The sequence below is a fragment of the Populus nigra genome, chromosome 7, assembly GCF_951802175.1.
Source record: "Populus nigra chromosome 7, ddPopNigr1.1, whole genome shotgun sequence".
Lineage (NCBI taxonomy): Eukaryota > Viridiplantae > Streptophyta > Magnoliopsida > Malpighiales > Salicaceae > Populus > Populus nigra.
Window position 1 is genome coordinate 19,273,269 of NC_084858.1, and position 27,921 is coordinate 19,301,189.

General features: G+C 36.0%; 3 protein-coding genes across 5 annotated transcripts; 1 reads left to right on the forward strand and 2 right to left on the reverse strand.

The window, feature by feature from the left end:
* Positions 1–150: 150 nt before the first annotated feature.
* Positions 151–9,254, reverse strand: LOC133699330 (vesicle-fusing ATPase-like). The gene is made up of 21 exons (XM_062122553.1): positions 8,870–9,254; positions 8,449–8,544; positions 8,286–8,367; positions 8,126–8,176; positions 7,712–7,882; positions 7,036–7,190; positions 6,844–6,952; positions 6,154–6,253; positions 6,018–6,073; positions 5,093–5,158; positions 4,865–4,947; positions 4,377–4,510; positions 3,890–4,100; positions 3,550–3,681; positions 3,387–3,447; positions 3,231–3,290; positions 2,925–2,983; positions 2,718–2,805; positions 1,816–1,938; positions 1,148–1,213; positions 151–601 (listed from the first exon to the last, which is right to left on the reverse strand). The coding sequence occupies exons 1-21, from the start codon at positions 9,043–9,045 to the stop codon at positions 458–460; spliced, it is 2,223 nt and encodes a 740-aa protein (XP_061978537.1). The 5' UTR covers positions 9,046–9,254; the 3' UTR covers positions 151–457.
* A 593-nt stretch (positions 9,255–9,847) lies between these two features.
* On the reverse strand, positions 9,848–15,098 carry LOC133699331 (ketol-acid reductoisomerase, chloroplastic-like). The gene is made up of 10 exons (XM_062122554.1): positions 14,539–15,098; positions 14,287–14,379; positions 13,938–14,003; positions 13,686–13,826; positions 11,765–11,992; positions 11,550–11,667; positions 11,333–11,472; positions 11,056–11,223; positions 10,722–10,877; positions 9,848–10,489 (listed from the first exon to the last, which is right to left on the reverse strand). Exons 1-10 carry the CDS (start codon positions 14,833–14,835, stop codon positions 10,121–10,123), a joined length of 1,776 nt encoding a protein of 591 aa, XP_061978538.1. The 5' UTR covers positions 14,836–15,098; the 3' UTR covers positions 9,848–10,120.
* Positions 15,099–20,136: 5,038 nt separating this feature from the next.
* LOC133698877 (probable ubiquitin-conjugating enzyme E2 24) lies at positions 20,137–27,709 on the forward strand. Of its 3 annotated transcripts, none has more exons than XM_062121977.1 (9): positions 20,137–20,608; positions 21,432–22,391; positions 22,503–23,963; positions 24,829–24,966; positions 25,421–25,867; positions 25,953–26,016; positions 26,089–26,228; positions 26,501–26,812; positions 27,298–27,709. In XM_062121977.1, exons 3-9 carry the CDS (start codon positions 22,533–22,535, stop codon positions 27,541–27,543), a joined length of 2,778 nt encoding a protein of 925 aa, XP_061977961.1. In that variant the 5' UTR covers positions 20,137–20,608; positions 21,432–22,391; positions 22,503–22,532; the 3' UTR covers positions 27,544–27,709. The 3 variants fall into 3 exon arrangements, with proteins under 3 accessions (XP_061977961.1, XP_061977963.1, XP_061977962.1); XM_062121979.1 differs by having other exon boundaries at positions 22,524–23,963; XM_062121978.1 differs by lacking the exon at positions 20,137–20,608 and adding an exon at positions 20,759–21,175.
* Positions 27,710–27,921: the final 212 nt, after the last annotated feature.

Below are 27,921 nucleotides of genomic sequence, written 5' to 3' on the forward strand. Positions count from 1 at the left end.
GCCATAACTAATGAAAAACACCCAAGTGTTCTTTCTCATTCACGATTAAAGCTAATTGAGTAAAGCTCGTGATTATTATTATTATTGTTGTTCTTATTATTTATGACAATCATGAATTCTGTAAAACTAGAAGCCAAAGCAAGCCTAGCATGGTGAAAAACTCATCAATTTACCATGCATCTACTTCATTAGCACATAGATAACAGTTCTTCAAGTCTATAACCTTCGAATCGTTCAAACTCATCGGAACTTTACATGCCTAGAACAAAAACCATGATGCCTCAAAAGCTCAAGTAAACACATCACTCAATCAAAATGCCAAAAATAGACAACAAAAAATCGCCACAAAGGATGCAGTAAAAAATTGAAAATGGGAGGTGAAAGCTTTCGTGAGGACTAGTGGAATATAAATGAGGTAAAAAGAGTTTTTTTTGGTGAGGTGAACGAGAGCTTCAAATTAGAATCGCACAATGTCCTGAAGGCAATCGTAAAAATGTGCAATCTTGATCTTCTCTTTACCGGAATAGATAGCCTCAGCAGCTCCACCTTGCTCTCCCTGGGCTGCCATCTCAATCAACATATAGAGCTTCTTGATAGTCATCTATGAAGAGAAATTATAGAAAGAAACGAGATTAGAAGCGAGTATAAATACAGAAAACTGCTGCTTTGCCTACTTAAATATAAAAATTTAAGGAAAAAATCCCAGATGGTTATTCGTTATTCAACCAAAATCAAGTTCAGCCTCGAACGACCAAAAAAAATTTCCCCATTGAGATATCATGAACTTATCGTTGCTTAATGCCATAGATTAGCCATAGACTCGAGCAATTCACAAGGTTATATTGTGGTTAGAAAAGGCAAGTATGATTCATAACTGTGACATTTCAGTTCCTGGAGAAGGGCAGTAATTAAAAGCCTAAACCATCATTTCCATAAATGACCATGACATGATCTAAAAAATCACACCCCTTGAATGAAGTAGCCACCATCAAACATGATACCCAAATTAAATATGCAAGGACCAAGGGAGGCATCCAATAGTGTTGGAAGAAAAATTCATAACTCCCTAAGCACTAAGAGTCAAGACCAGATCTCAGTTTTGGGAGAAAAATGAGCATAAAATAAGCATTTCAGGAGATAATCTTACATCATTCAGGGCTTCTGCAGCAGCACTGACATCATCTTCAGCGAAAACATTGAGCTGTTCCAGTACCTGGTGAGGAATGTAGCATATTACATTAAGGTTATGTATTTACTCTCAGAATTACTAATAAATGTGAGGTCGCATTTTAATCATCTATCCAGAATCCAGAAAGCTAATTATAGAGAGAAGGGTGTTAGGACTTGGGAGCATGGATGGCATCCATAGAGAACTGAGCTGTCCAAACATCTCTTATTAGTAATGACCAAATAAATCATTACAAGTAACATCCCTAATGAAAAATCAATAATTGCCAGCTGGCACCATCCTTAAAAGCCTTTGAAATGGATTTGTAAGAATTTTCAGTCAAGCTAGAGGTGAGTAAATTAGTTTAACTAACAAACAAAATGCAAGTGACATAAATGGTACATTAGAAAAATAAATAAATAGATTATGCCATTCCCCCATCCTAGCAACAATACAGCAGCCCTTTAAGCAGCTTTCACATTCATCATTCATGTAAGAAACCTTTATTCAAAAAATTAAAACACTTAATTATGAATAACATGAACACAACAGATGCTCTGCACTCTTATCTTTGCTTAATGTAATGACTGAAAAACAATACTAAACTGCAAATGGATGAATAAAAGTGTATCAAATGAACCATTTACCTTCTTTGCATCGTCCGCCTTCAATGTGGGAAGGTGGTAAGTAACAGAGAAAGCATCACAAATACCAACTGAATCCAAGAAGCTTACTTCACTTGTTGTCCCTAACACCAGAAGTTTCTTTCCCTGAAAGAAAAGTTCAAAAATTATAAAACTGCAGGTTTGGTAAGGCCAGGAAAACTACTAACCACCAACACAATCATTCATTCATGATTATTTTAATGAATTATCTATCTCAGGTCCTTGCATAATCATTTCAGCCACGATTATTTTAAAAATAGATAATCCATTCTGAGATCGGCTCTCATAAGCTGCCATTTGCAACAACGAGGAGCATGACAATCACAAAAACTGAACAAAAATAAGTTTAGCCATTTCATTAACAACCTATGTCCAGTACCCACTTAACCTTTCTTTTCCCCCTTTTTTTGGAACAACAATCCTTTACAACTAAATAACTCTATAACATTCATAACACATTCAAGATTGCACAATCCAAGCTATTCAATGTTGCTCCAACAAAATTCAATACACTGAAACTAGACGGAACATAATTTATTCTATTCCCTTTTTGTTGAGAAAAAATGATAGTACGACCGGCATATCAAAGGAGCTACTTCATCATAACAAGTAATAGCAGTTTAGAGAGACTGACAAACATTTCATGTGGATAGAATTATTTGACCATTCAGAAGGTTCTAGGTTCAAAGGCTAACCAGAGAGATTATTATGCACAAAATACAGTTCAACACTTCAATGGAAGAGGGAAATTTTTTTCTTTTCTTATTTTTGTAAAAACTGAAGCCACGCGTTTTATTGCATGGAGCCGCAAAAGAGCACATGACGGCAAAATATGTGAGAAAGTAACTACATCCAAAAAAGGAAAAGAAGGGAAGAAAGAAGACCTTGGGAGGAAGACGTTTCAGGAGTACCATCAATGTCTGAGAAATTATATTTGAAAAGCGAGGCCCAATTGCGACATACTCCAATAATCTGCAACAGAGATATCAATTGATCATCAGGAAAAAAATTCATTTAAAGTACAAAACACAGAACTGGGGCCTAGGCAAGTAATTGAAGTTAATAACACTGCAAATTTCAAAGTTGGATACCTCTCGATGTCATCAAGAATTATAATGCTTAAAGGAGACTTGTATGCATCCTCAAACACCTATGAAAAGTACCAAGTTATCCAAGGCTTAATTCTTTACATTATAAAGGCAATACTGCTAGTTGCAGCTGAAACTAAACAGAGTCACAAATATGCTATACTTTGATAACAATTGTTAGCAAGTATAGCCTTGTGGGTGCAGAAAAGTGCAAGTTCCAATTAAAGAGGGAAAAATGAAAAGCATGATAAAATCCTAGGTTACCATTAAAGCTGTGTACAAGGGCCCGTAAACTTCCAATTCACATACCTTAACAATCTGTGCACATTTAGTGCTCTCATGGAGACCAATCATTGTTTCAGCTGAGATCTATCAAATAAGTGGAAACTCAGAAGTTTAGGAACAAACACATACAGCATCAAAGTGACTATGAAAATTGATATATATTATGGGGAAAGAGCTCACTATCTTGACATATGGAAAATCACTGTCAATGCCAACAGTAGCTGCCAATGCAGTTTTACCACTGTAAGAGAGAGAGAGAGTGACATTCAAAAAACTGGCAACAGGAGAAATTACATAAAGCAAATGAAAAGGGGAAACGCAAAAGGGAAGGGACAATGCTTACCTGCCACTTGGGCCTTCCAGAAGGCAAGTGACCATTGGACTTCCCTTGCTAACTTTAACTTGCTCCACCAGTAGCATAGCTCTCTGATAAATATGCTTGTGTCGATCACCACAGTCCACCATGCCATTAAGTCTACAAGTCATGTTATGTGGCACAATTTAGGAATTTATATTCGATTGAGATTGTGTTTTCTATTTTAACACAGCCAACCATGTTTGATTACAATATACTTATCTAAGCTCTTATCCACCAAAGAAAAATTTAGCTCCAAATATCAAGAGCTAGCCAGATTCGAAAGAAATTTATGATTTCGAGTAGAGCAAAATGTTTCTAACTCTACCTGCATCGTTCAAGGTCATCAGTGGAGGCTCCAAATGCCGGAACAATTTCATGGAGTGCATGCAAAAAGTCATCCATTGTAACTTTAATACTCTCTTCATCTACTGGCTTGGTAAGATCATCTAGACTTAGTTGTCGATTCAAAGCAAATGATACTGCACTTTTCACTACACCTTCAAGTTCTGCTCCACTGTAATTTTTTGTGCGAGCAGCTGTATGCAAAAAATAAATAAATAAAAACCATTATACAAACATTATGCAGTTCCATTATCAAAGTAAGTTTTGACGGTAAATAACTTCACCCGCAAATATGATATGGCAGAACACAAACTACCTCATTCTCAGTTTTTGCTAACATTTTGGTAGTTCTGGAATCCAACAGTTTTATCTTTCCCTTGATATACCATAATTTAATATTTAAACAATTATGGTATATACTCTAGGATAATATTCGATTCCAATCAAAATCATTGTGCAAACATACATACCAAGCTCTTGAAGATTTACATCAGGAGCAAGAAAAGAATTCTCTTTCATCTTGTTTGTATGAATTTGAAGAATCTGCAGCCGACCATTTTCATCAGGAAGGCTTATTTCAACTTGAACCTCCAATCTTCCTGGCCTACAGACCATAAAATTAAAAGGTTTGAAGATGATATTTGTTAAAGTGGGAGCTTTTTTTCCCATAAGCCAAAAACGTGGGAGAAAAGAGTACAAAATTCTTGCATTTTTCAGAATACAATAAAGCTATCCATGCACTGTATGTCCTGCATTATTGTTCTTGGTTTAAATTACCATGAATTTCCAATAGAGACAAAAAAATAACAAGAGTCCAAGATGGACTTTCACATTTTAATTCACCTAACTAGTTATACTTCATTTTTTTCTTATTTGCAACTGATGCCTTCACTATATGAAAAGATAAAATTAAACACTGTTTTATGTGAGAGTGACAAACAAAGAAAAAAGGAGTAACCTCAAAAGTGCTTCATCAAGCAAATCCTTTCTGTTGGTCATTCCGATAAGTAAAACATTATTCAGGGACTCCACACCATCTATCTGAAAAGCAAGCAGTCTCCTAGTCATATTGATGGAATCACTAGGGCTTTTTAATAGAAACTCACATAAGCAGATTATAATGGCTGAGGAAAATTTATATTGATTTTCTCAAATGATCAGAAATCACTGAGAGCTCTTCACCAACCTTTGTAAGTAGCTGGTTCACAATGCTATCATGGACTCCTGTACCATCTCTAGTTGATCCTCTTGACTGCAAAAAACAGAATAAAAGATGCATTATTTCTTCTGTTATAATTTTTATAATGGATGCAGATAGCCTTAATTCCAATTTAAATGACACAGGTGAGCATTATATCACTGACAGATTATCAAGTGAGAAAATGCAACTATGCAACAGACATATGCTAGCTTAAAGTTTTTAACACGAAGTCTACATGTACAAGAAAGAGAACCACAATCAAACTTGCTAAAACTTTCCTGATAAACACCATATATTTATCTATACATAAATGCCTCTCATCTGAAGGTGCTTGAATACTATTCTTCTAAGCAAATCCCTTCCCACACTCTTGGTGCACTTAATAGGCTTTTCTATAGTTCTTTTTCGTCACTTTCTATTCTTGTTTTTCTTTTGTTATAAGTCCTCCCTTTTCCTGTCTCACCTTCCTCTAACTCTTCTCCTTTTAACCAGTGAAAGTAGCAGTGGGAGGGACAAGAATTTTCTTCTTTGTGGAGTCAACTCATCTTCCCCTAAGTGGAACACATGGTCTACAGGGTCCCAAAATCTTGAAGCAACTCTTTCAGAGTTAATTTCTGAGGAGACCCGAACACTATGCAGCCCAAGACTAAAGATATTACCAATCTAATATCTTACCATTACTATTTTCTCACTAAATTTGTAAGATACTAATTGCAAAAGACTTTAACAACCAACAAAACTTGGATCAAAAACACACTTTCAATCACCATTGATGACTATTAATCTGGCTTAAAAATCGCTTTCTGTCCTGGATGGTGGTGTGGTCGAAAAAGTAGAATAATTGCTAGACAACACAAGGCAATACATTCAACTTGCATGAATGTTAAAAAAGAGTGTAGAAATCTCATACCTTACATATGGCATCAATTTCATCAAAGATTATTACATGCAAATCACTTTGGTCCCCTGAAAAGTGAAAATAGTGATGGCATTAGCATCATGGAGAAAGTACCAAAAATCATACTGTGTTCAAAGAGGTCCCTTACCATTAGTTCTTTGATCATTTTCAGCATCAGCAAACAGGTCTCTGACATTCTTTTCAGTCTCGCCAACAAATTTGCTTAGGACTTCAGGTCCATTAACAATCTAGCAGTGTTATCAACAAAGAAATTACATATTGATTATCATTTGCATCATTAAACCATAACTAACAGGCACCTATAGTTATTACTGATGTTTTCATTACAATATCCTATTTCACACTTGAATCTGAACTTTCACATAAAAAGTATAAGATGTAATTCAAACATAAACTTCCAATGCTAAACTCTGAAACCATGACCTCAAAAGGTTCATACAAGGAATAAATACATCATAACAACCACATAAGATGGATGGCTCGTAAAATCCGGAAATATAGTGTTCCACTGAATACACAATTAAACCGACCATATTCAACTGCTTATCAAAAAATAGCATAGACCTCAATCAATGCTAAAACATCAAGGTCATATAACCAGGAATACAAAGTGTTATAGCATAAATTTTAAAATGTTGATCCAACTTCCCAAACATCAAATGGAATAGAACTCTTTGGTATGGAGATAGGCATAGATAATAAAAACATAAATTTCTGGTGACACCAGCTGCAAAAGGCCATTTATTATTTTCCTTCTGGCCGATCAACAAACACACAAACATACACAACGAAGAAAACCAGGGAATCAGTTCCAAACCTTTGGCTCCCTCCCATTCAGCATTTTTCCAATTTGACGAGCCATAAGAGTTTTTCCAGTGCCAGGAGGCCCATAAAGCAGCATTCCCTTTACATGCTTGATCCCCAATCTGGAAACACCAAAAGCTTATTAACACCAAGAACATGTACATATCCCAAACTGGATTGAAAAAACTTGAACTAACTGTATTACTTGCTTGTCACGTGAGGTGGGAAAACACGAGAGGCAAAAGCTCTTCGAAATATATCTGCAAACTCTGCACCCAAACCACCTATACCAAGTGATTGAAGATTAAACTCCTTTTGCCTAAAGATGTTGCTACTGGCAGCTTCACGCTGATTGACAATCTGTATGACAACACAAGTTGATGAATCCAAAAAGTTTCAATCAAATTCATCAAATTATAATTATGATCAGCATGTCAGACACAAGGAATACTTTCCTAAAGAGGACCAAGAAGTATGGACGGTCAAGGGAAATAGATTCAATTGTCACGGATGCCCACAATAACATGGCATCAAAAACATGTTCACTGCCAAGTTTGGTATGCCAAATATTTTCCAGGTGCAAATTCAGTGCAATCTAGGATGGTACTCTTTCATAGATTAGACTGACACAACCATGGAAGTATCCATTAACAAAACACTTCTAGTTAATAATAAAAAAAGGAAATACAATTTAACATGGCATAAGCATGTTATACTGAACCACAAATCAAGGTGAGAAGAAGCAGGGCATCATCTATTCACACCACTAAGAACAATATTTTAAGATGATTAAAATCCAGAGACAGGTGGTCTGTCCTAAGCCACACATGTTAAGCACAAAGAATAAAAGACAAGCTCACAATACAAATATCAAAATTTACCTTAATGCCACTTGAATTTGATGCTTCAAAGACCATGTATGTATCACTTGAAATCATTCCTCTCTCAACATCATTAGAATCTTCCCGTCCCTCCACAGTGGCTTGAGTGACTGTAAATATGTAATTGTTTCCATGATACTCAAATGTTGCTCTTTGCCCAGATGTCATAACCTGCAGACAACAAAATCCCACAACTTAAACACAATTTCCAAATAATAGATCAAATCAAAAACTGAAATCTCAGACAGATAAATTAACTAGGATTCATCCAGCACAAGGGTAGTGAGGTTAAAAATAGCCCTTGTAATATTTAAGCTTTGCTTGGTTTCCATTTATAGGAAAGGTGAGACATCGAAAGGAGTCATGAGCAATATTTTCAATCACACACAACAACGGAGGGGCATAAAGCTCTACCTGGTTAGCAAACCTCTTCCTAAGCTGGTTGGCCAGAATAACAGCATCAATCTACAAAACAATATCAACATCTCTTAATCCTGCCACCCTCCGTAAAGAAATGCAAAATTTAACGCGGCCACCGCCGTAATCGAAGGATCACGGTTTCCAATCTACATACCTGCTCATTCTTAGTCCCCTTCTTCACAAATTCCAACTCAAGTGTTAACAATGCAAGGTTAAAATCTTCAGGAGGGATAAACCTAAAAATAAAAATGATACAAAAAAAATTAGAAACTGCTATTACTGAGATGAAAAAAAATCTGAAGTGCAACTAACTCAACCTGCTCACAGAAACCGTATCGCCAGATGAAACCTTTGCATGCCTTCGCTGAATCGCATTAAGCGCAATTTGACCGGTACGAATATTTTCATGAGGAGTAACTCTTAGTTAAGGCAACCAAATTAAAATTATTTGAACAACGAGCTCACAAAAATGGTTACACGAACATTTCAATTTACTCATTTGTCACTAGCCTGCGATAATAAGTTTAAATCGAAAATCAAAATCCTAATTAATCCTCTTATTAACGATAATTAAAACACTGAAACGGTAGTGCTACTTATACCAAAGAACACGAAATTCTCTGTTTTTTGATCCTCGTGTAAATTGCTACAAATTTGTTAGTGCAAACAAAACAAAAATAAAATCATTATTGTAAGAAACAATTAATTAGAAAAATAATGCCATAAATCCAAGGATATGAAAAAGAGAGAACAGAGGAGTCAGCGACTAAAGCTAAGAAGAGCTTGGTTCCAGGGACGGCGAAGTTGTGGAGATCGGAGGGGGAGCAGTAAGCGAGATTTGTGAGTGCGAGATCTGCCGCTGGTGTGTTTGTCACGATCATTGTCGTTGATTGGAAACCGAACCGACTCGCCATTTTCGATCTTGATTTTCTTATTTTTCTTAAATAATAAGATGAAATGAAGGTGCAAATGATGTAAAATAAAATAAAATAAAATAAAAGGGAAGGGGTTTGTTCCAGCGCGGGAGAAAGGGATAGAATAAATGTAATCGGAGGAGGGTCTCTTCTAATTTCCGGTTTATGTTATGACACACACCGCATCATATGCTTTCCTTAGCGTACAAGTCTTTTCAGTTTTTTTCCCCTCAAATGAATCTTCGAGTTTTTAATGATTCATTTAAATTTAAATAAGTCAAACTCAACTATGTTAAGATAAAAGATTTTTCAATTTTTTTCCGAAGAATAATTATATAGACGCTTGAAAATTAAAAAAACAATTGATATTTTAAAAAATATTTTAAAAAAATTATGTTTTAAATGGTTTTGATAATATTAAAAATAAAATTTTTTAATAATTTTTTTAATATATATAAAAAATATATTATAAAAAAAACCAGCCCCTAACCCCAACCGAATTGAACTCGTCATGAACAGGATATGTGAACTACAAAAACGGGTTGGATTGTTGGATTTGTCATTCAGCCCTTGTGGCAGTTGTTTCAAACATCTTTTCCAACACAATCTCACTTTAACATCATAGGTGGGGTTGGATCTGGTTGTTTTTTCAACACTGCAACGAACACAGAATTGATACAAAGTTGCTTATCAAATACCATCCAGGTTCCAGTTCTACTTCGGCAGCATCTTCGTCGGAGAATGTAGCAGAGAGCTACCATGCCTCGTTTTAGCGTCTAAGCAACAGAAAGGACACGGCAGCAGTAAAAAGAGTGCACTCCTCTCTTCTTTGCAGAACGGAAAGTCATAAAAGTTACTGATACACGCGCATCCTCTCGCAATACTGATAGACAAAACTACATGCTTGTGTTTCATTGCCGGACAGGACAGGCAGACATAATACTTAAAGCTCACACTAGTTGTTCTTAAATAAAACCATACTCTGCTAATAATTCAAGAGAGCTTCTCCAACAGAACTAACATGGAAGAATCCTCTAACATGGAAGAATCCTCCTGGTTATTTCAACTCCAAATCTCAGTTGCTAGATTGGCGAAGCTCGGGTCGCACAAAGTCAGCATCTGGTGGCACGGAAATGTCAACCTTGGGTCTTAATTGGGCACAGACTTCAACGGCTCCATGCACTGGATCCGAAAAGAAGTTGCTGATGAGGTCACGGTTGATTGGAGTACCATTGTCCACAGCGACCAGGGCCTGCTGGGTGATGATATAGTCAAAACGTGGTGCCCATTTCCTTGATCCCAATCTTGCTGTGGTTGAGCTGTTATCAACCATGAAAGAAACTCCACGGGCATGCATAAATGGATTCAAGGAATCCACAGATTCAATCAGACTTTCATTTATGATCTCAGAGTATGAATGGCCTTTCTTCCTCAATATTTCAATCTGCAATATAAGACAAGCATTAGATATTAGACAGAAGAAAAGTGAAGAAAATAAGGCACCACCTACTATGAGCTTCTTTCCCTGATCTCAACAGGCCAAACTTGATTTGGATTTCACAAAAACAAATAAGCCTGGCTTCTATGAATACAACCTTCATGTTATGACATATATCATGATTTCAGAGCATTGCACATTTTATTATACCAACGTCCTCAACAAAAGAGTAATGTACCTGAGCCATCATTAGCGCCACATAGACACCTGCAGTGAATGGATGCAATGGACCCAAGTCCCCTGATGGCCGGGTAGCTCGGACTCGCTCACCGACCTTCCACATACGTGTCTGGTCAATTTTACCCATTGGAAAAGCTGGTAGACCTTCCTTTTCCTGTAAAAGGAATAAAACATTACAATAAAACAAACTTTAACACACTACATCTATGGGCAAAGTAGATCATAACTTCAACATAAATGTAAAAGAAGTTATCGCTTCTCAAATTTCAAGTTGAAGGACATTTTTCATCACATTTGAGAATGATAGTGCAAAAGCTGTAAAGTGAACATACATAAAAGCGACGTCCAGCCAGCACAACACTGTGAATCTCACTTCCAGAGGCTACGTCTTCATAGCACTCATACAAGATGTCCATGCAGGGATAATACGAGGCACTGTATGCAGTCTCGAATTCCTTTTTGCCTTCTGGAGTCAAGGAATTGTAAACAGCCAGCATGCCCTGTTGTAACAAAGAAATGCAGTTAATTAGGCTATTGATTAAACCAAATTAATGCAGGCAACTAAGATGTAGCAGGAGAGTGTGAATTTTGCATTTGATGACAAAGCACCTTGGTCGATATTGTCCTTGATACGATTCCAGTTATGCACTCAACAGTATTCTTGTAGGCCTCGTCTTCACTCATTCCATTTTCAGTATACCATCTAAACAAGGACTCCACAATTCCATGAACAGCACCAAGCAAAATGCCTACAAACCACTAAAAAGAGTCAGGAATAAAGCAAGAACAGTAGTGAAAGAATAATAACACAAGGAACTACACTCACCCCTCTCCCCAAAGATATCACTCTTGTACTCCTGCTCTAGTGTAGTGGCAAATGTGAAAGGTGAACCAAGGGCAACAGACCATCCCAGGGCAACATCTGTGGCTCTGCCATCAACATCCTGTACACATAGAAACGAATAAACATAAGAAGAGTCAGTGAAATGAAATAAGCCCTAAGCACACAGACAGGTCAGGGTTAGTGTGAGGGGGAGGAACCTGGTGGACTGCAAAACTGGAATTAATTCCAGCACCATTGACCTCTTTTCCTTGAACATAGAGCCTCCTTACAGAAGGACCCATTCCCTTGGGACACACAGCAATGACACTAATGTTCTTTGGAAAATCAAGTCCCATGGACTGCAAATGCCCAAGAAGAAATCCATGGGAAAGCCCAAGAATGCTGTTTGGCTTCATGTGCGAGAAAACTTTCTCATAGTTATCAGCCTGTTACATGAGATAAAACTACAATTGTAAAAGGGTAAACATATTGACAGATACGACACTGCAAACATAACAGATATTCATCACCTACAGAAAAAGATATGGAACTACATGTGATAACCCATAAACTACAAAGTGCTGTTTCATTAACTTGAACCAACCAATAAAAGTTAAACTCTAAAAAAAATGATAGCTTTTACCATCCCTCTATTTAACAAAAAGTACAGGGCAAAAAAAAATAACAGCTAAAAAATGATTGTAGGGAAGGAAAAAAACCAAAGCATTGCCATTCCCTACCTAATCTGGCACATAACAAGAGCAGATACATACCCTGAAACAAAATATTTGCCAAATGCAGAGCACTTAAGAACAGTCACCATGAAATGATTACTAAATTTACTTCCCAAATAGCTTGCTTGAAAACTCGGACTCGTGCCCTTTGGAAAAAGAAAACTTCATCCTATCCAAAAGATAAAGAATCGAGGCAAATCTAGCTCTCAAACGAGCTAGAGCACGAGTAGAGGCTATCAATGTGATTTCATAAACTATAACCAGTTGGCGGTGCACCCGAATATTCAAAAGAAAAACTTTTGTATAAACACAAGTTCTGTTTATACACCTTATTTTTTTATTCTGCAAATTGAATAGAGTCATAAATGGAATCGGATTCTATCTAATACAACTACAATGAAAAATTTTCAAATTCAAAAATGAAATAGAGAAATAGAAATAGAATGGAATGGAAAAGATCAAAAATCAAAAAATCTAGGGCGGATAGAAAAACTTATTAGATACCATGGATATAGAAAATAAGGATTGATCAAATTCTATTGAGTTTGACCCATAGTGATCATTTATCAAAGAATGGCTCTAGTTATCAAATGATTGAAGAGCTAAGAGCAATTTACTTACGATACTTAGTTGACATTCATAAAAAGTATCTAATTAATTATGAGTTCAATACGCCCTGTTTAGCAGAAAGACGAATATTCCTTGCTCATTATTAGACAATCACTTATTCACAAACCTCGTGTGGCGAATAGTTTTCATTTCCCATCTCATGGAAAACCCTTTTTGCTCCGCTTAGTCTGATCCCCCTTGAGGGGTATTTTGGTGATAGGTTATACCCGTTGGTACCGGATTCAAAGGATTACTAATACATTAAGAGTAATATAATAATAATATAGTAATAAAAAAAGAAAAAAATAGTAGAAAAAAAGAGAAAAAAGGAAAGTTTAGGACCTTTTTTTTTCCAAGCCCTACTTGTTGTGTATTGTTGTGTGATGTAACATAGGAATTATCTTTTCTCAATTGGGAGAGATGGCTTACATATGAAATGTCAAAAGAGGCACTTCCGAGCAGGCCGGCAGGCTGGCCATGTGAGACAGAATGGATGGGCACTACTACCCATGCCATCAAGATGCACTATTAACAACTTCTTTTAATTATATTGCTAGGATTAAATAAAAAAAGGGTAATGAAAAACAAAAAGGTATGGCTAATAGACTTGCCAGATCTTTCTCTGCCTTATAACAGGTATATTAAATATCAAATTTTATGCATTTTTATTTTTAATACGACCTCCAGAGCCACTAATTAAAAGAAAACAATAAGCAGACAAACACACAGAAAGAATCTCAGAATTTGAGCCAAAAATCTTCAGAAGTACAATCTCAAGCAGTTATAATAAACAAACCTGTGCAGCATCAGAAATCAATAGCAATACTAGATCACTGCCAGAAACAGTTTCCCAAATATCACCCAAAGTCCCATTCTCTTCTGTAAAACCAGCAGCGCGAGCTTCAGCAAAAGAACGAGAGCCCTTCCTCAGTCCAATCTGCACCATACAAAGCAGAAACACAAATACTATATTCAGCCAACAAAATCAATCAAACACGTCCAGGCAAATTGCCTAACAGCTAGCTCCCCGGAACAAAATGCAAATTACCTTGACTTTAATATCAGACTTTGCTTCAGCAAGAGAATCCATTAAATTCTGAGCTTGGGCAGGACCCTAAGATAAACAAGGTATCATTATTCATTAGCAACCTATAAGCAGTCCAGACTGAAGCATATAAAAAATCATTGATTAAATGGCTCTCGACGTGTATGAGTGCCCCCCCCCCCCCCCCAACACACACACACACACTAAGCCATACGATACACATATATACACAGATATAGTAAAGCAATTTTAAAATTACAGATAAATGGCCTAAACGATGTATACAGGTACTTGTACACAAATAGAGCCGAGTTATACGAATCCAACACTTCAAATTTATGACAAAGTGCACCTGAGAACCCCAACCGAGAACGCCTATCTGCTTAATCCCTTTAAATGCATCCGGCAGCAAGTGGAATAAGTCCCTCCCTCCTCTAACAATGTACTACACAAAGCCACAAAACAACACTATCAATAACCATAACAGCATAATACAACATATAACTCCAGAAATAAAAAAGATCCTATCTTTGTTAAACGACTAAGATTTCAGCTACATTCAAAATCAATATTAGACAATAAATCGAAAAAAAAAAGTACGTACCTCATCGTGGCCAGCGAGAGATACCTTCTCCTTCTTAAACACAGAAGTCTCAAAATCAAGAGAAATCAAGGGTTTTACACTGGGAACTGATGACACCATCTTAGCCCCCAAAACTCCACCAGTAACGTTACCATGACTGGCTTTGAGTGGTTTGAAGGTCTTGGAAGACAATGATGATGAAAACCCTAAATTGCTGTTGCATAGAAGTGACCTTGATGATGCAGATTTTAGGGTTTTTGATGGGGTTGAAGTGGTGAGAGTGGTGAGAGTGGTGGAGAAGGATGTAGCCGCCGCCATTAGTGTTGTAGTCTGGGAGCTTCACAGAAAGCTAGCTCGTGTAGAATAGATGAGTAGGGTTCGTTTGTTTACGCGATTAAAACGCAGTCTGCAGCCGTTTGGCAACAAAAAAATACACAGTTTACTGTGTATGAACCCCACATATTTATTGCGTCTGTGACGCAGAAAAGAAATAGCAGCATCTTGCTGCTTTGTGTTTACTGTGCATGCTAATTGCACTGTACTGATACAGTGCAATTAGCATGATCAGTGTATATTAATACACTGCTCATGAGAAGGTGTCTCTGATGGCCTTTGTTTGGAATGAAAAGTCGTTTGCTTCTTTTTTGTCATTTAGATTTTGTCTTCTTGAACTTGGAACTGGAAGAAAAAAAAAAAGCAGTGCAAAAGACGGAGCCAGGACATTAGATTTGGATGGATAAAATTGAAAACAAAAATTTAAAGAGGGTAAAAGTTAAAAATTACTACTTTTTAATTATTCAAGAGAAAAACAGGAAAAAAAAATTGCAGGGGCCGGCCCCCTTCCGGCTACCCCACCTCCGGCCCTGACCATACATGCAAGATACAGTATTGTTCATGTTATAATTTTCCACATTTTGGTATGTTTGCAAGACTAAGAACAGTGCGTAAATGTGAAGACAGTCTAGCACGAAAATGGATTAAATTAATTTTACTCGTATTATGGTATTAATAATTTTTTAAAAAAAATTAGTGTAAAATAAATTAAATTTATTTATACTATTATATCAATTTTATACACGATAATATTTAATTTTATTTTATTACATGTATGAAAATTATAGTTTTTATCATATAAATTTTATATATAATAAAATTATAAGTTTACCTCCCTCCTCTCTCTCTCTCTCTCTCTCTCTCAACTTATGTTATGAAAGACCATTATCAACAGTTGAACAGGCATGATGAATTAGTAAATCAGGTGGGAGTGGAGATATTAAAGCACTTAGACAGCTGGAGCTCAACCAGGCCCCCCTCTATAGATTTTCTGTTTCCTTTTATATATATTATTCCATATTGAAATCTAAATCCTGCTACATGTTTTATGGGTGGTTGAAGGGTCACGGTGTTTATTATGATGGGAATGGATTTCTCATTCCATGAGACAAAGTGCCTCTCAGTGGGACTCGCTTTCTTCGCCACCATCTTTCAACCACAAACTATATATATAAAAGACTTTGGAATTTTCTGAAGCACTTTGTTCCTCCCCCCCTTCCCTTTTAAATATGATTATTCTAATAGAATCGATTTTCACAATATTTTCACCAATTTGTTTCCCCTAAACTCCAACTATTGTAAGCTATATATATATATATATATTGCTAAGTGTTTAGATGGATTGGAATCCAGAAGCCTATCTGCGTACGACGCAGCAGCTGGAATTCCAAATGAATCCGAAGGCCAACTGCAGGTAGTAAAATTTCAGCTTTCATTTCAGGAGAACAGTAGCATGGAAACTTTAGTTGCAAGAACAAGATCTGTGATCCAAGTAATGTGTGAAAGTCTACCACGTTTCTTAAATCTAACCAAGCACCAGAAAATCAATCCTCTTAATTAGTGGTTTATAGCTTGGACCTCTGTGTTCATTAATGTCTTGCTAATATCATTGGCCAAAACATTTGTTTGTATTTTGTTTTTTTTATGCATTATACAAAGATAGTGGTTAAGAGTGGATTTCCTCCCTCTCGTACTACTTACTTTTGCTCTTTTAAATAGATAAATCTGTTTTGCCCTCTCGTATGCAGTTCATAATGGATCCACTGCTGCATGAGGTCTCCCATACATTCAGACAAAAACAATAATATTTGGCAATGTGCATCATGCTCACAAACCATTTTTTTCTTCCTGTCAAATTTGATTTTTTCTTGGATTCTTGAATATTTTTATGGTTGGATTACACGTTAGAAAGTTACCCTTTTAATATTTCTTCATTGATCTCTCTTTTTGGAACGTGAGCAGATTCGATATATCAATCTGACTTTGGAATATCTTTTTTTTTATTCCTAATGAACATTAAATAAGTAGATGACCTCATGATATCTCTAAAGTGCATAGAATAGAAGAGTGATAGTTAATTTTTATTTCTGAGTTTGTTTTATTTCAAAAATATTAATGTTTTTTAGTGTTTTTTATATAATTTTAATGTAGTAATATTAAAAATACAAAAAATTGTTATAATATATTTTTAAACGAAAAAAATAGGGCTGTAAAAATTATTTTTTTAAGGTGAAGTATTTAATTTTTTTAGTTTTATATTAAAAAAAATATTCAAAGAAATTGATCACCATATTAACAACATGATAACTGGATATTGCTTAAATCACTTTATAGCCCTTAATTACGATTGTCTAAAGCACTTTGGTCCCAACTCCCAACCATTGCATGACGTTTTTTTTCTAATCTATTGTTTGATTGCAAACCGTCCATTGTTGCTTTGCAGGTCTGATGCACAACTGCACTTTATATGCTCAATAATACAAGTAATAATGCATTAGGAAGCATAATTATAAGATTTGGTATGGTTAAACAAGCCAACTAGATGATTCGTTATCAAAACAATATTGTTTTATTTTATTTAAAAAAACTAATTAATCCAAATTCTCAATTTATAAATTATTCCTTGAATTAAGGTAATCTTTCAAATCCAATTTATAAATATATTATGAAAAAAAGTAGAATGAAGCCCTTGGTTTGCTAAGAATATATATACACTTAACCAAAAATAAATTAAAACCTAGTAATTGGTTAATCTGGTAGCCAATTACTAGGCTGAATGAACTGGCTACCAGATTATCCAATTACTAGGTTTTAGTTTTCTGTTTGTTAGGCTTGTTAATGCAATTTTGTGATGTTCCTAGGTTTTAAGATTCAAATACCAAGCCAGGGAGACAGAGCAGGATGATGTAGGGGTTTGGCTCATGAAAAAGCTGTGAACAAATTATGTGCAATCCAAGCACAGTTGCATGCACTTGAAATCTCACTGCTTTTGCTCAAAAAGTTGGCTAACCTCCCTTGCTGACACCTGCGAACATGGACCCTTGATAGCTCATAATGACAAGAGGGGGTGACCTTGAACTTGGAATCACATCCAGGGCAGGTTCAACTTTCAAGGGAGAGAGAGCAGGAAGTGGCCCTTCCGCTCCACCCAAAAAGAGAAAAAGGTCATTCATCGAGGGAAATAGTTAGGAAATAGTCATTTTCGTTGCCATATTTAAGCAATATTTCTGCCTTTCCAACTAGATCGTGAATTACTACAGACAAAGATCGAAGAAATAAAGTTTATTGCCGCCTCCTTGCTTTAATTTGGCAAACATGCTTGCCTGCCTAGATAAATTGTGGTGGTGAAGGATGACGCATGTACCTTATATTTAGTCTAATTCCATCGCTATATATTGTTTATACATTTGAATGAATTGAAAGCATTATAAACCATAATTCACTGTTTGAAATCTTGATTCAAATGTAATATTTTTGTTTATATATATAGTTGATATGATTAATCAAAATTTGTATGAAATTGAATGTTATTATTAAACTTGTGTGATAATTCACACGCTTTTTCCGCAAATCGGGTAATGGATTTCATCGGGATTAACAATTTGTTTTTTTTTTAAATTATTGTTTATTTAATTATATAATAACAAAAATAAACGATCGTAAAATTTACCGTCAAACTAATATTTAGACTTGTTTTAAAGTTTTTGATAACTTTATAGAAAACAAAAGAAAATAAATTATGAAACTCAATTATCAATTAGTATAATATCAAAAGATAAAATAAAAAATTGAATAAAAAAAAAGTTAAACTCGTCAACATGCCCATGGATTTTTAAAAATTTAATAACGTGTTTTTTTTTAAAACTATTTTTTTACTATATAGTAAAAAGAAAAACAAATAATCACATAATCGAGTTAAATTAGAAGAAGAAAAAAGGTACTCCACTAAACCCATGATCCAGGACAATCATGATTACTTCACCAAACTCGTAAATTAGATCATTGACTCCATAAAATTTAATAATCTAGTTTTTTTTTTAATTAAAGTTTTCAAAAAGTAGATTGTATAATGATAATAGTATATTTTTTTTATACCAACCTGATACTAAAATATTTTTTAAATGCTATGGTAACCATTTTAAAACATTTCTAAATCCTCATCAACACATCAATAGGACTAAATTAAAAAAAAATACTGAGGTGTGGGGGAAACAGTGTTTTTCCCCAACACTTTTTTGCTTTATACTTAATTAATAATATAAAGTGAGGTAATCAGGCCTGAATCTAAACTAAGAATATTCTTCGGAGCAAAGTATGAAGATCAGAATAAACACTGAATCAGACTTGATTTGTGCTTTCATCATGAGGCACTTGCTTGTCAAAAAAGGGCAGACATTGGCTTTAAACGAGGAATGCTACCTAGCATATTCTTTATGCTGTTTCAAAAAAATAAAAAATAAAAATTTAATCAGATATTCAAACTTCAATTTAGCTATAACATGTGGAAGCCATATATATATATATATATATATATATATATATATATATATATAGAGTAATGTTTATTATTTAAAATATATTAAAATAATATTTTATTTATTTTTTAAAATTTATTTTTAATATCATAGTCTGAAATTAAAAAAATAATTAACTTAAAATAAAAAAATATTTTTTTTTTCAAAAAGAAAACAAGTTGTAAAACTTCAACTTTGCCGACTGGCTTACCCAGATTTTGCTTGAATATGGAATCCGACAAGGCACAATTAGAAAGTCAGCATAACATTAGTGGAAGAAACTTGAGTGATGGGAGACTATTATAAAGGAAGGACTCTATCTCGTTGGCATTAAAAAAAAAACAAAAAACCTCAATGCAACCTCAAGCAATTACTCCACTATCAATGGAGTTTCACACACTTTAATTTATCAATTAACAGTAGACAATCTTACATTTTTACTCTTATTCGTCCATTTTAATAATATTCAAAATATTTTATTTAATCTTCACGTATTTATCAAATACTTCTTCTCTCTAAGACATCAAATCATAATGAATTCTTTTCCCTCTCCTTTCAACGACTTTGAGTTAAAGAAAGATTTTCTATATTTTGACACTGAATTATCCCTAAAGGCGAATTAATGTTTATTTGCTTGATAGGAACCTTCAAACAAACACATGAAAAGGGCAAATTAGTGATTCCAGTCATTTAACTGTTTTAGTTCACTCTTTCTCTTGGGAGTTCCGCAGAGTGTTTGTGTCTGATACTGATGGTATATATTCCGCGATAGCAGTCTCTATTTCGTATTGGACGGGACTGAAAATTTAAGCACTCAGAAAAAACCTCCAACGTTTCAGATTCCGGAGAGAGAAACAAACCAAAACAGCCTTAAACACTTACCAACTAAATTCTAGAGAGATAAAGAAACTGACCCCTTGTTTCCTTTTCTTTCTCCACTCACTGTCTCTGTATTTGTGCAATGTTCTCCAGTTCTGTTTATGGCTTGATGTGTGTGATTCAGAGCGGACGTCCTTACTGAATTCTCTGATTTCCCAGTAACTTAAAGCTTCTTCTTCTTCTTCTTCTTCTTCTTTCCTTGGTGCCTGAGAAAAGTTAAAGAACTTGTTTTTATTGGCGAGTTATGACTTGGTTGACCTCTTTTGATTGTCTTACGTAATACTTTCTGTGGTTTTCTTGGTGGTGCTGGACTGGTGGTGATAGTTTGTACGCATGGCTCCTGTGATGCATAGAAGCTTCAAATGGTACTTTTCTCTTAAACTCTCTCTCTCTCTCTCTTTTCTTTTCTTCTTTTTATTTTACATGCACGCATGCATACAGAATGTGCATTTATGCTATGCCTCATGGTGGGGTTGATGCATTGTTATATGTTTTGGAGGTCTTAAGAACTGCGGTGTGGATTGTTGGTTCTTGTTATTTGAGGTTAGTTTTTCATTTTTTTTTTCACATATCATATTGTTTTGAATTGCTTTGGGATTTGGAATCCGATTCCTTTGTTGGCTTTTGATGGAATCCAATTCCTTCAGATGTTTAGAAGGTGCATATGTGCTTTATATAGTTTTATTTATGTTGTTAGTTGTTACTTTATGATACTGTTATTGAAGGAAGTTGTCCTGGGAATATGCAGAGAAACATAGTTTAGGCGATTTGATTCTTTCTTTAGGATATATTCAACATGGGGCTAACGTTTTCCATATTTCTATACTTTTGCTCTGTGTCAATATATCTGCCCGTGTATGTGAATTTATGTATGTTTTCATGAAGCATGGTACATAAAATTGAATCGAAGAGTTCTTTCTTTCAGAATGGGGGTAGATTTCTGTTTTTTGGAATTAATATTCTTTTTTTAAAAGGGCTTTCACTCATGAGAAAGTATGGCTACGATAGGCAGAAAAATTCATCCATCATGTTTCAAACCTGTCTTTTAAACATTTGTGCCTGCCTTGTTTTGGATTTTCCTACTTTTACATAACTAAATTCTTTGAGAAAAAGTTTACCTTTTCGTGACTTCATTTATGGGCTTATATTTTCTTTATATAATATTAACTATAGGTTTTGTTCTTGCAGGTTGCATGGAGAACCTGAACTATATGCAAAAGGGCTTACTTTTGGCAACTACAGATGGCTATGAGAGAGTTCTGTTTTGAGATATCATTGAGCACATGATCAAGTTTCCTTGAATCAAGTTAAGCTGCAAGAAGTCTGTCTGGTTGACCTGGTCTTATGTTCTTAATCCGTTTAGCTGAGTACGTTTCATGAGGTTTTGGCAATTGGCACTAGATCAACCTGGCAGAAAGTTTGGCTTGAACAGGGCAAATCTTCTTTGGCAATATAAATCTGCTTCCCAAAAGAAGCAAATTTTATTAGTTTTTAAGAGTTGGTAGACGGTAGTAGTATTTAAACTTTGAGATTAAGCTCTTAATTAGGGCAAATCCCTTTTGGCAAAGTAACTGAAGTTTCTCTCGCTAGGAAATTCACCTGAAAGTGAATATTCGAGTAGAGTTGATACTTCAGATAGCTGTAATCTATCATCATCCACCAAGAATTCCCCTCCATGTGAAGAGAAGATCTTCTTTGGCATTGAATTCTTTTTTCTCTGTTGAGCTTCACTCCTATCTGCAACAGTTGTGCATCATCTTCTTTGGAAGTTTCTTCTTGCGGAAGCTTCAGTCCATTTGTTGGGCAAATCTCCTTTGGCATTTGGAGTCCTCGTCGACTCCTGTTATCCCTGTAGGGAAAATCTCCTTTGGCATTAGGAAGTTCTTCCTGTTATCCCATTAAGGAAAATTTTTGGTGTTTCGAACGTCATCTCTGCCTTTAAAGGTTAGGATATCTTGTTGGGATATCTATATTGATCCTCAGCATTGATTGAGAAAATACATAACTGTTCAACCCATTCCACATTATTTCCACCTCTAGTTCGATCCTCTGGCACACAACCATTTGGTTATCCACTGCCAGTGTGTTTATCGTAGACTTACAGGCGCTGCTCTTGGACAGTTGCTTGAAAAAAGTGTTAATTGAACGGTACTTCTCTCTTCTTCCTCACTACTCATGTCTCTTTTTTTTCAACTTATTTGTTAAATTTGCATTTTTGGATTATTATTACCTTAAATCATCATGTTGTTCTTGTCTCAGAGCTGAAGTTTATTTATATAGGTGTACGCGATGGATATGCTTCCTAATGACTCTGATTGGGAAAGTTTCAGTGGAAATTACAGTAGCAGTGAGGACATAGAAGAACTTGATTTTCTGTATTGCGGGAGGGCAAGCAACATTCTCTCTAGTCTGGAGGAAAGCATAGGGAAAGTTGATGATTTCCTCTCATTTGAGAGGGGCTTCATACATGGAGACGTTGTTTGTTCTGCGACCGATCCATCTGGACAGATGGGCAGAGTTGAAAATGTCAATATGATCGTCAACTTGGAAAGTAGTCATGGAAGAATCATAAAAGATGTTGATTCAAAGAAGCTTTTGAAGATTCGTTCCATTTCAGTGGGAGATTATGTGGTTCACGGACCCTGGATAGGAAGGGTTGATGAAGTTATTGAATCTGTCAGTGTCATTTTTGATGATGGGACATTTTGTGAGGTCACTGCAGTGGATCAAGAAAAGCTCTCGCCAATTTCTCCCAACATACTTGAAGATTCGATGCATCCTTATTATCCAGGACAGAGAGTGCAGATCAGGCTCTCAGCGCTGTCTAAATCAGCTACATGGTTATGTGGAGCTTGGAATGAAAATCAGGATGTAGGGACTGTTTCTGCTGTAAAAGCAGGTTTGGTGTATGTAGATTGGCTTGCCTGTGCTCTTGTTGGTAGTGATTTGAGTTTGCCCGCTCCTCAGCGTTTGCAGGATGCAAAAAAACTTAATTTGTTGTCATGCTTTTTGCATGAAAATTGGCAACTTGGTGACTGGTGTATGCTTCCTTTGGCTGATTGTACGGGTGGGAAGGAGCGGATACTTTTTGATGCATCTATCATTGAGATCATCGAAAAGGACAGGAAGAGGGGCCAGGGGTTTACGGGATGGAACCCCTCTCCAATGTTTCAGGATATATTTGTTATTGTGAAGACAAAAACCATTGTCAATGTTGTGTGGCAGGACGGTAGTTGCTCGCAGGGATTGGATTCAAAGTCTCTGCTCCCTGTAAACATTGTCAACGCTTATGATTTCTGGCCTGGGCAATTCGTACTAGACAAGGGTGCTTGTGATGATCCATATGTTTCAGGAAACCAAAAATGGGGTTTTGTGAATTGCGTGGATGCAAAGGAACAGATTGTTAAGGTGAAATGGAAATCCTTTGGAGTGAACCAGGCTGACATTGTAGGAAGTGACCAGATTGAGGAAACTGTTAGTGCTTATGAACTGGTTGAACACCCTGAATACTCCTTCTCTTATGGGGATATTGTATTTAAAAATTTGGATCAAGCTAATAAAGATCACTTGAACAGAGACTCTGGAATGGGTGCGGATGCTGCTCTTGAAGGCAGTGACCATGGTAAAGATCAGGTTGATTACTTGTCCTGTATCGGCTGTGTGACAGGTTTTGAAGATGGTGATGTTGAGGTGACATGGGCTTCTAGTCTCAAAACCAAGGTGCGAGCTCTAGCCATTTTCATTCTTCATCTGAAATAATATTATTATTTTGTTAATTGATTTACCATTTTCCAGTTTTAGTAGGCATTTGAGAGTCCATGATGAGTTTGCACTGTCTTGGACACATGTAGAAGGTGTAGTTCACTTCATTTCTCTATCATCAGTTGTAAGTTGTGCTTTGTGTTACAGAACAAGGGGTGATAGAATGGAAGTTACACAAGATCCAAAGGCTAATTCTGAATTTTTTATGAAAAAACAAGAGTGCAACTGGCAATGTATGCTCTAGTTAGTCTGGTTATTACTATCTAGAACATGCATATTTCCTTATCCTCGTTACTCATTACAGATCTTGCTGCTTATGTCGTAAACCTGCAACCCACCCGGCAGCCACTGGACTAAGAGTTGTTTGGACTTTGCACTGCTACTTATAGGAAATTGTCTTGTTCTTTTAGAGAGGAGACCATTATTGAGCTTTCGGCAGAATCCTAGATGAGCCATAAAAATAGGGCCAGCAGGTTACTTGGGTTAGTTCTCCCCACCCTGCTCCTAGTGATATTCACATTATGGTCTGACTTAAAAAAGGAAATTAATTTATCGAGCACTTTTGGATACAGGTCTAGTTTTGGGGTCAGTATTTTGAATTTCTTTTGCTTTTCCTTTTGACATATATCAGCAGGATTTATATTTGTGTTAGGATAATCTCAGTTTCGAAGACCAGTTAAATATTCTAGTTACTTAGAATGTAGGGCGTAATTCATCTTCTGAAATCAGCTTTTAAAAAACTCTCTGCCTTTTGTTCTTCATTCATTGCTGAGGAGATTGATTGAAGCATCAATCTTAAATACCATGTTGGGCATTGTTACAGGTTTCACCTAATCACATTTTTCGAATTGATAGATGTGAAGTTTCAGCCGAAACAATCATGCAACATGAACAACGTGAAGAGGAAGTGAATAAAGAGACGGTTGATCATGACGAACAATTTTCAATCCTGAAAGGAAAGGTAAATTCACCACCCCCCCCCCCCCTCTTGTAACAAGAAAATAGAGTTGCTCTCCAGTTTTGGGAGTTTTATATGGGTGATAACATTCTGAAATGAATTTAAGCAACTTGCATGTCGAGTCTGGAGCTATGGACTTCTGAAATGGCTTATGCCAAATCCAGGGTTTCAGTTTTGCGACATGTTTCAGCTGTTACAATTCTGGTGAATGATCTGTTGAGTTTTGAAGTATAGAGACATCTAGGATTAATCTGCTGAATAGCACAAAAATATTCTGTACTACTAAAAACTCACTCAGCTTAATGCCCATTTTGATTGCTTAATAAACTGATGGGAAAAGAAATCAATGAAACATAAGTAGGCTCTAAATTAATGTTTTGGTTTGATAAAGCTTATTGTATCATGTGCATCTTCATCTCCTATGAAAATTTGAGCTGAAGAATAGTTACATTCTCAGGACTCGCTAAATTCCATTTGCTTTGGCAATGAGAACGCTAAGTGCCCACGGGAGTCTAGTTCCTTTTCCCTTCCTGAATTCACTCTTGGATTTTTCTCAAGGATTACAGAAGGTATATTTGGATCCTTTGGTTCCACATCAGTGTCTGGCCCAATAGCATCTCACTCTTTTTCTGAAGATGGAAATCGATCCAAGACACCTGAGGAGAAAGAAAAGCTGGAAACTTGTGATCCGTGCATGGAGTTGCAACCTTCAGTAGCAGGTGACATCCTGAGATTTGAAGGGACAAATTTAAAGCCAGAAGCCAATGATGATCAGGAAAGAAAAGAACATCGATCTTCATCTGCCAGCAATAGTTCAGAACAGTTCAAACGATTTGATATGGTTGTTGATTGCTCTGACCACTACTTTCTTGATGGTGAAGGCAATGCACTGGCATTGTCTCAGGTCAGAAACTTGACTTCATTTTCCCGTAAACTTAGTGGTCAACAGGAATAATCAATCATATGCTTTCTGCTTTTTCTCTACACAGGTGAAAAGAGGTTGGTTGAAGAAAGTTCAACAGGAATGGAGTGTTCTAGAAAAGAATCTTCCTGGTAAGTTATTTTGTGAAGAGGTTCGTTGTTCAACTTTTGCATCATTTCTAAGACCTTTGGTTACTTGAACAGAGTCAATCTACGTCCGCGTCTATGAGGATAGAATGGATCTCCTTCGGGCAGCCATTGTTGGTTCAAATGGAACTCCATATCATGATGGGCTGTTCTTTTTCGATATATTTCTTCCACCGGAGTATCCTCAGGATCCACCTGTAAGTTAATCTGAAGCTCCAAAGCTTTTACACTCTAGAGCTGCTTGAGTAAATGGCTGCAAATCAGGCAGGGTTCAAAGACAACATGATCTATATAAGTTGTTTACTATGCAGTGCCATTGTTCAAAGGGACATCAATTTTTTAAAATTAGGGTATCCTATTTAGAATTCTGTATTTTTTTTTCTTTTAACTGTATATCTACTTGTATGAATGAGGATGCATTCATTTTTTACAAGAAACTTACCTTTGGTCAATGTAATCTCTCGTGCAGTCGGTGCATTATCGCTCTGGTGGACTTCGAGTCAATCCGAATTTGTACGAGTCTGGAAAAATCTGTCTCAGTCTCCTCAACACATGGACAGGCTCAGGCTCTGAAGTATGGAATCCAGAAAACTCCAGTATTCTCCAAGTTCTTCTCTCCCTCCAGGCCCTTGTGCTTAATGAAAAACCATACTTCAACGAAGCTGGGTATGATAAGCAGATAGGGAGAGCTGAGGGAGAGAAAAACTCTATAAGCTATAATGAAAAGGCATTCCTTATGACATGGAAGTCCATGCTTTACCTTATTCGCCAACCACCAAAGGTAAAATAAACATTTCTGGTTTCAAAATTACTCTGGATCCACTGCTGCATCAATTTTAGTAATGACTATGATGATAGTTGTCTTTGAGATAATAATCATTATATCATTAGAAAGCCAACTGCTGCTTTGTTGACTACTACTCGTTACTTTTGGATTAGTCTAATATTATGGGGGTGCTTAGATCCCATAGATGAATTTGGCATGGTCCTTGAAAAGGCACCTTCATTTCCAAAATCGCAGGGTGGAGTCAACACTTTCAACAATAAATGCGTTTTCAAGTACTGTATATCATGATGATCGAGTGTCCATATTATGTTTACAAGAAAATTCTTCATTAAACTATTTATGTGAGATTTACGGGATTCTGGACTTCCATATCCTGTTATTTCCTCAAACTTTCCCTTTCCCCCCTATGAATACTGTAGAAACACGGTAAAAGAAAGCTGTTTACTATCAGGATTAATTGTGTCAATGTCCTGTTACAGCATTTTGAGGCCCTCATGGAGGAGCACTTAAGTGAACGTTCCCAGAATATTCTATCGTCTTGTAAATCATATCTGGAAGGAGCTCCGGTGGCGATTGCACCTGACAGTGGAAAGACCCGGCATGCAAATCAAAAGGGTGCTTCTACAGGGTTCAAAATCATGCTAGGAAAGCTCTTCTCAAAGCTTGTGGAGGCATTTTCTGGTAAAGGAATTGATTGCAGCCAATTCATTGAGCAAGAGAAATGAATGGGCATAGCAAGGCATTCCTCCTGTATTTGTAATTCTGTATGATATCAACGTGTTCTTGGTGATTTTCAGTCAAATACATATTCTCAAAAAACAATAATGTATTGTGAGTTGCGCAGACTGCAAAACTTTGAATAATAAAATAAAATTTGGATTGGTGTGTAAATGATTTTATAGTGATGGTGTCACTGCTTTTTTAAATTTCCTATGGAACATTGTCAAAGCAGCTTGCATGGCCTGAAATTCTTACTATGTTTGGTTCTCCAGACTCCAAATTGCCCGCAACCAACAGAAGAAAAAAATGATGTTTTTATGCAATATATTTTTATTGTCGATGCAAATTATAAAATACCATCAACGTTTTTCACACCCCTTGTC

What these genes read in the sequence shown, in the direction of transcription:
- LOC133699330 (XM_062122553.1), bottom strand. Translation starts at nt 9,045, where the DNA reads ATGGCGAGTCGGTTCGGTTTCCAATCAACGACAATGATCGTGACAAAC. An exon ending in AAATTGATGCCATATGTAAG is followed by an intron (nt 5,159 to 6,017) that starts GTATGAGATTTC and finishes TGTTTTTTGCAG; the next exon opens with TCAAGAGGATCAACTAGAGA. An exon ending in TGTAAATCTTCAAGAGCTTG is followed by an intron (nt 4,101 to 4,376) that starts GTATGTATGTTT and finishes TTTTGCATACAG; the next exon opens with CTGCTCGCACAAAAAATTAC.
- LOC133699331 (XM_062122554.1), bottom strand. Translation starts at nt 14,835, where the DNA reads ATGGCGGCGGCTACATCCTTCTCCACCACTCTCACCACTCTCACCACT. An exon ending in CTCTCGCTGGCCACGATGAG is followed by an intron (nt 14,380 to 14,538) that starts GTACGTACTTTT and finishes GGCTTTGTGTAG; the next exon opens with TACATTGTTAGAGGAGGGAG. An exon ending in CCAGTTTTGCAGTCCACCAG is followed by an intron (nt 11,668 to 11,764) that starts GTTCCTCCCCCT and finishes CTATGTGTACAG; the next exon opens with GATGTTGATGGCAGAGCCAC.
- LOC133698877 (XM_062121977.1), top strand. Translation starts at nt 22,533, where the DNA reads ATGGATATGCTTCCTAATGACTCTGATTGGGAAAGTTTCAGTGGAAAT. An exon ending in AGTATCCTCAGGATCCACCT is followed by an intron (nt 26,229 to 26,500) that starts GTAAGTTAATCT and finishes TCTCTCGTGCAG; the next exon opens with TCGGTGCATTATCGCTCTGG. An exon ending in TTATTCGCCAACCACCAAAG is followed by an intron (nt 26,813 to 27,297) that starts GTAAAATAAACA and finishes GTCCTGTTACAG; the next exon opens with CATTTTGAGGCCCTCATGGA.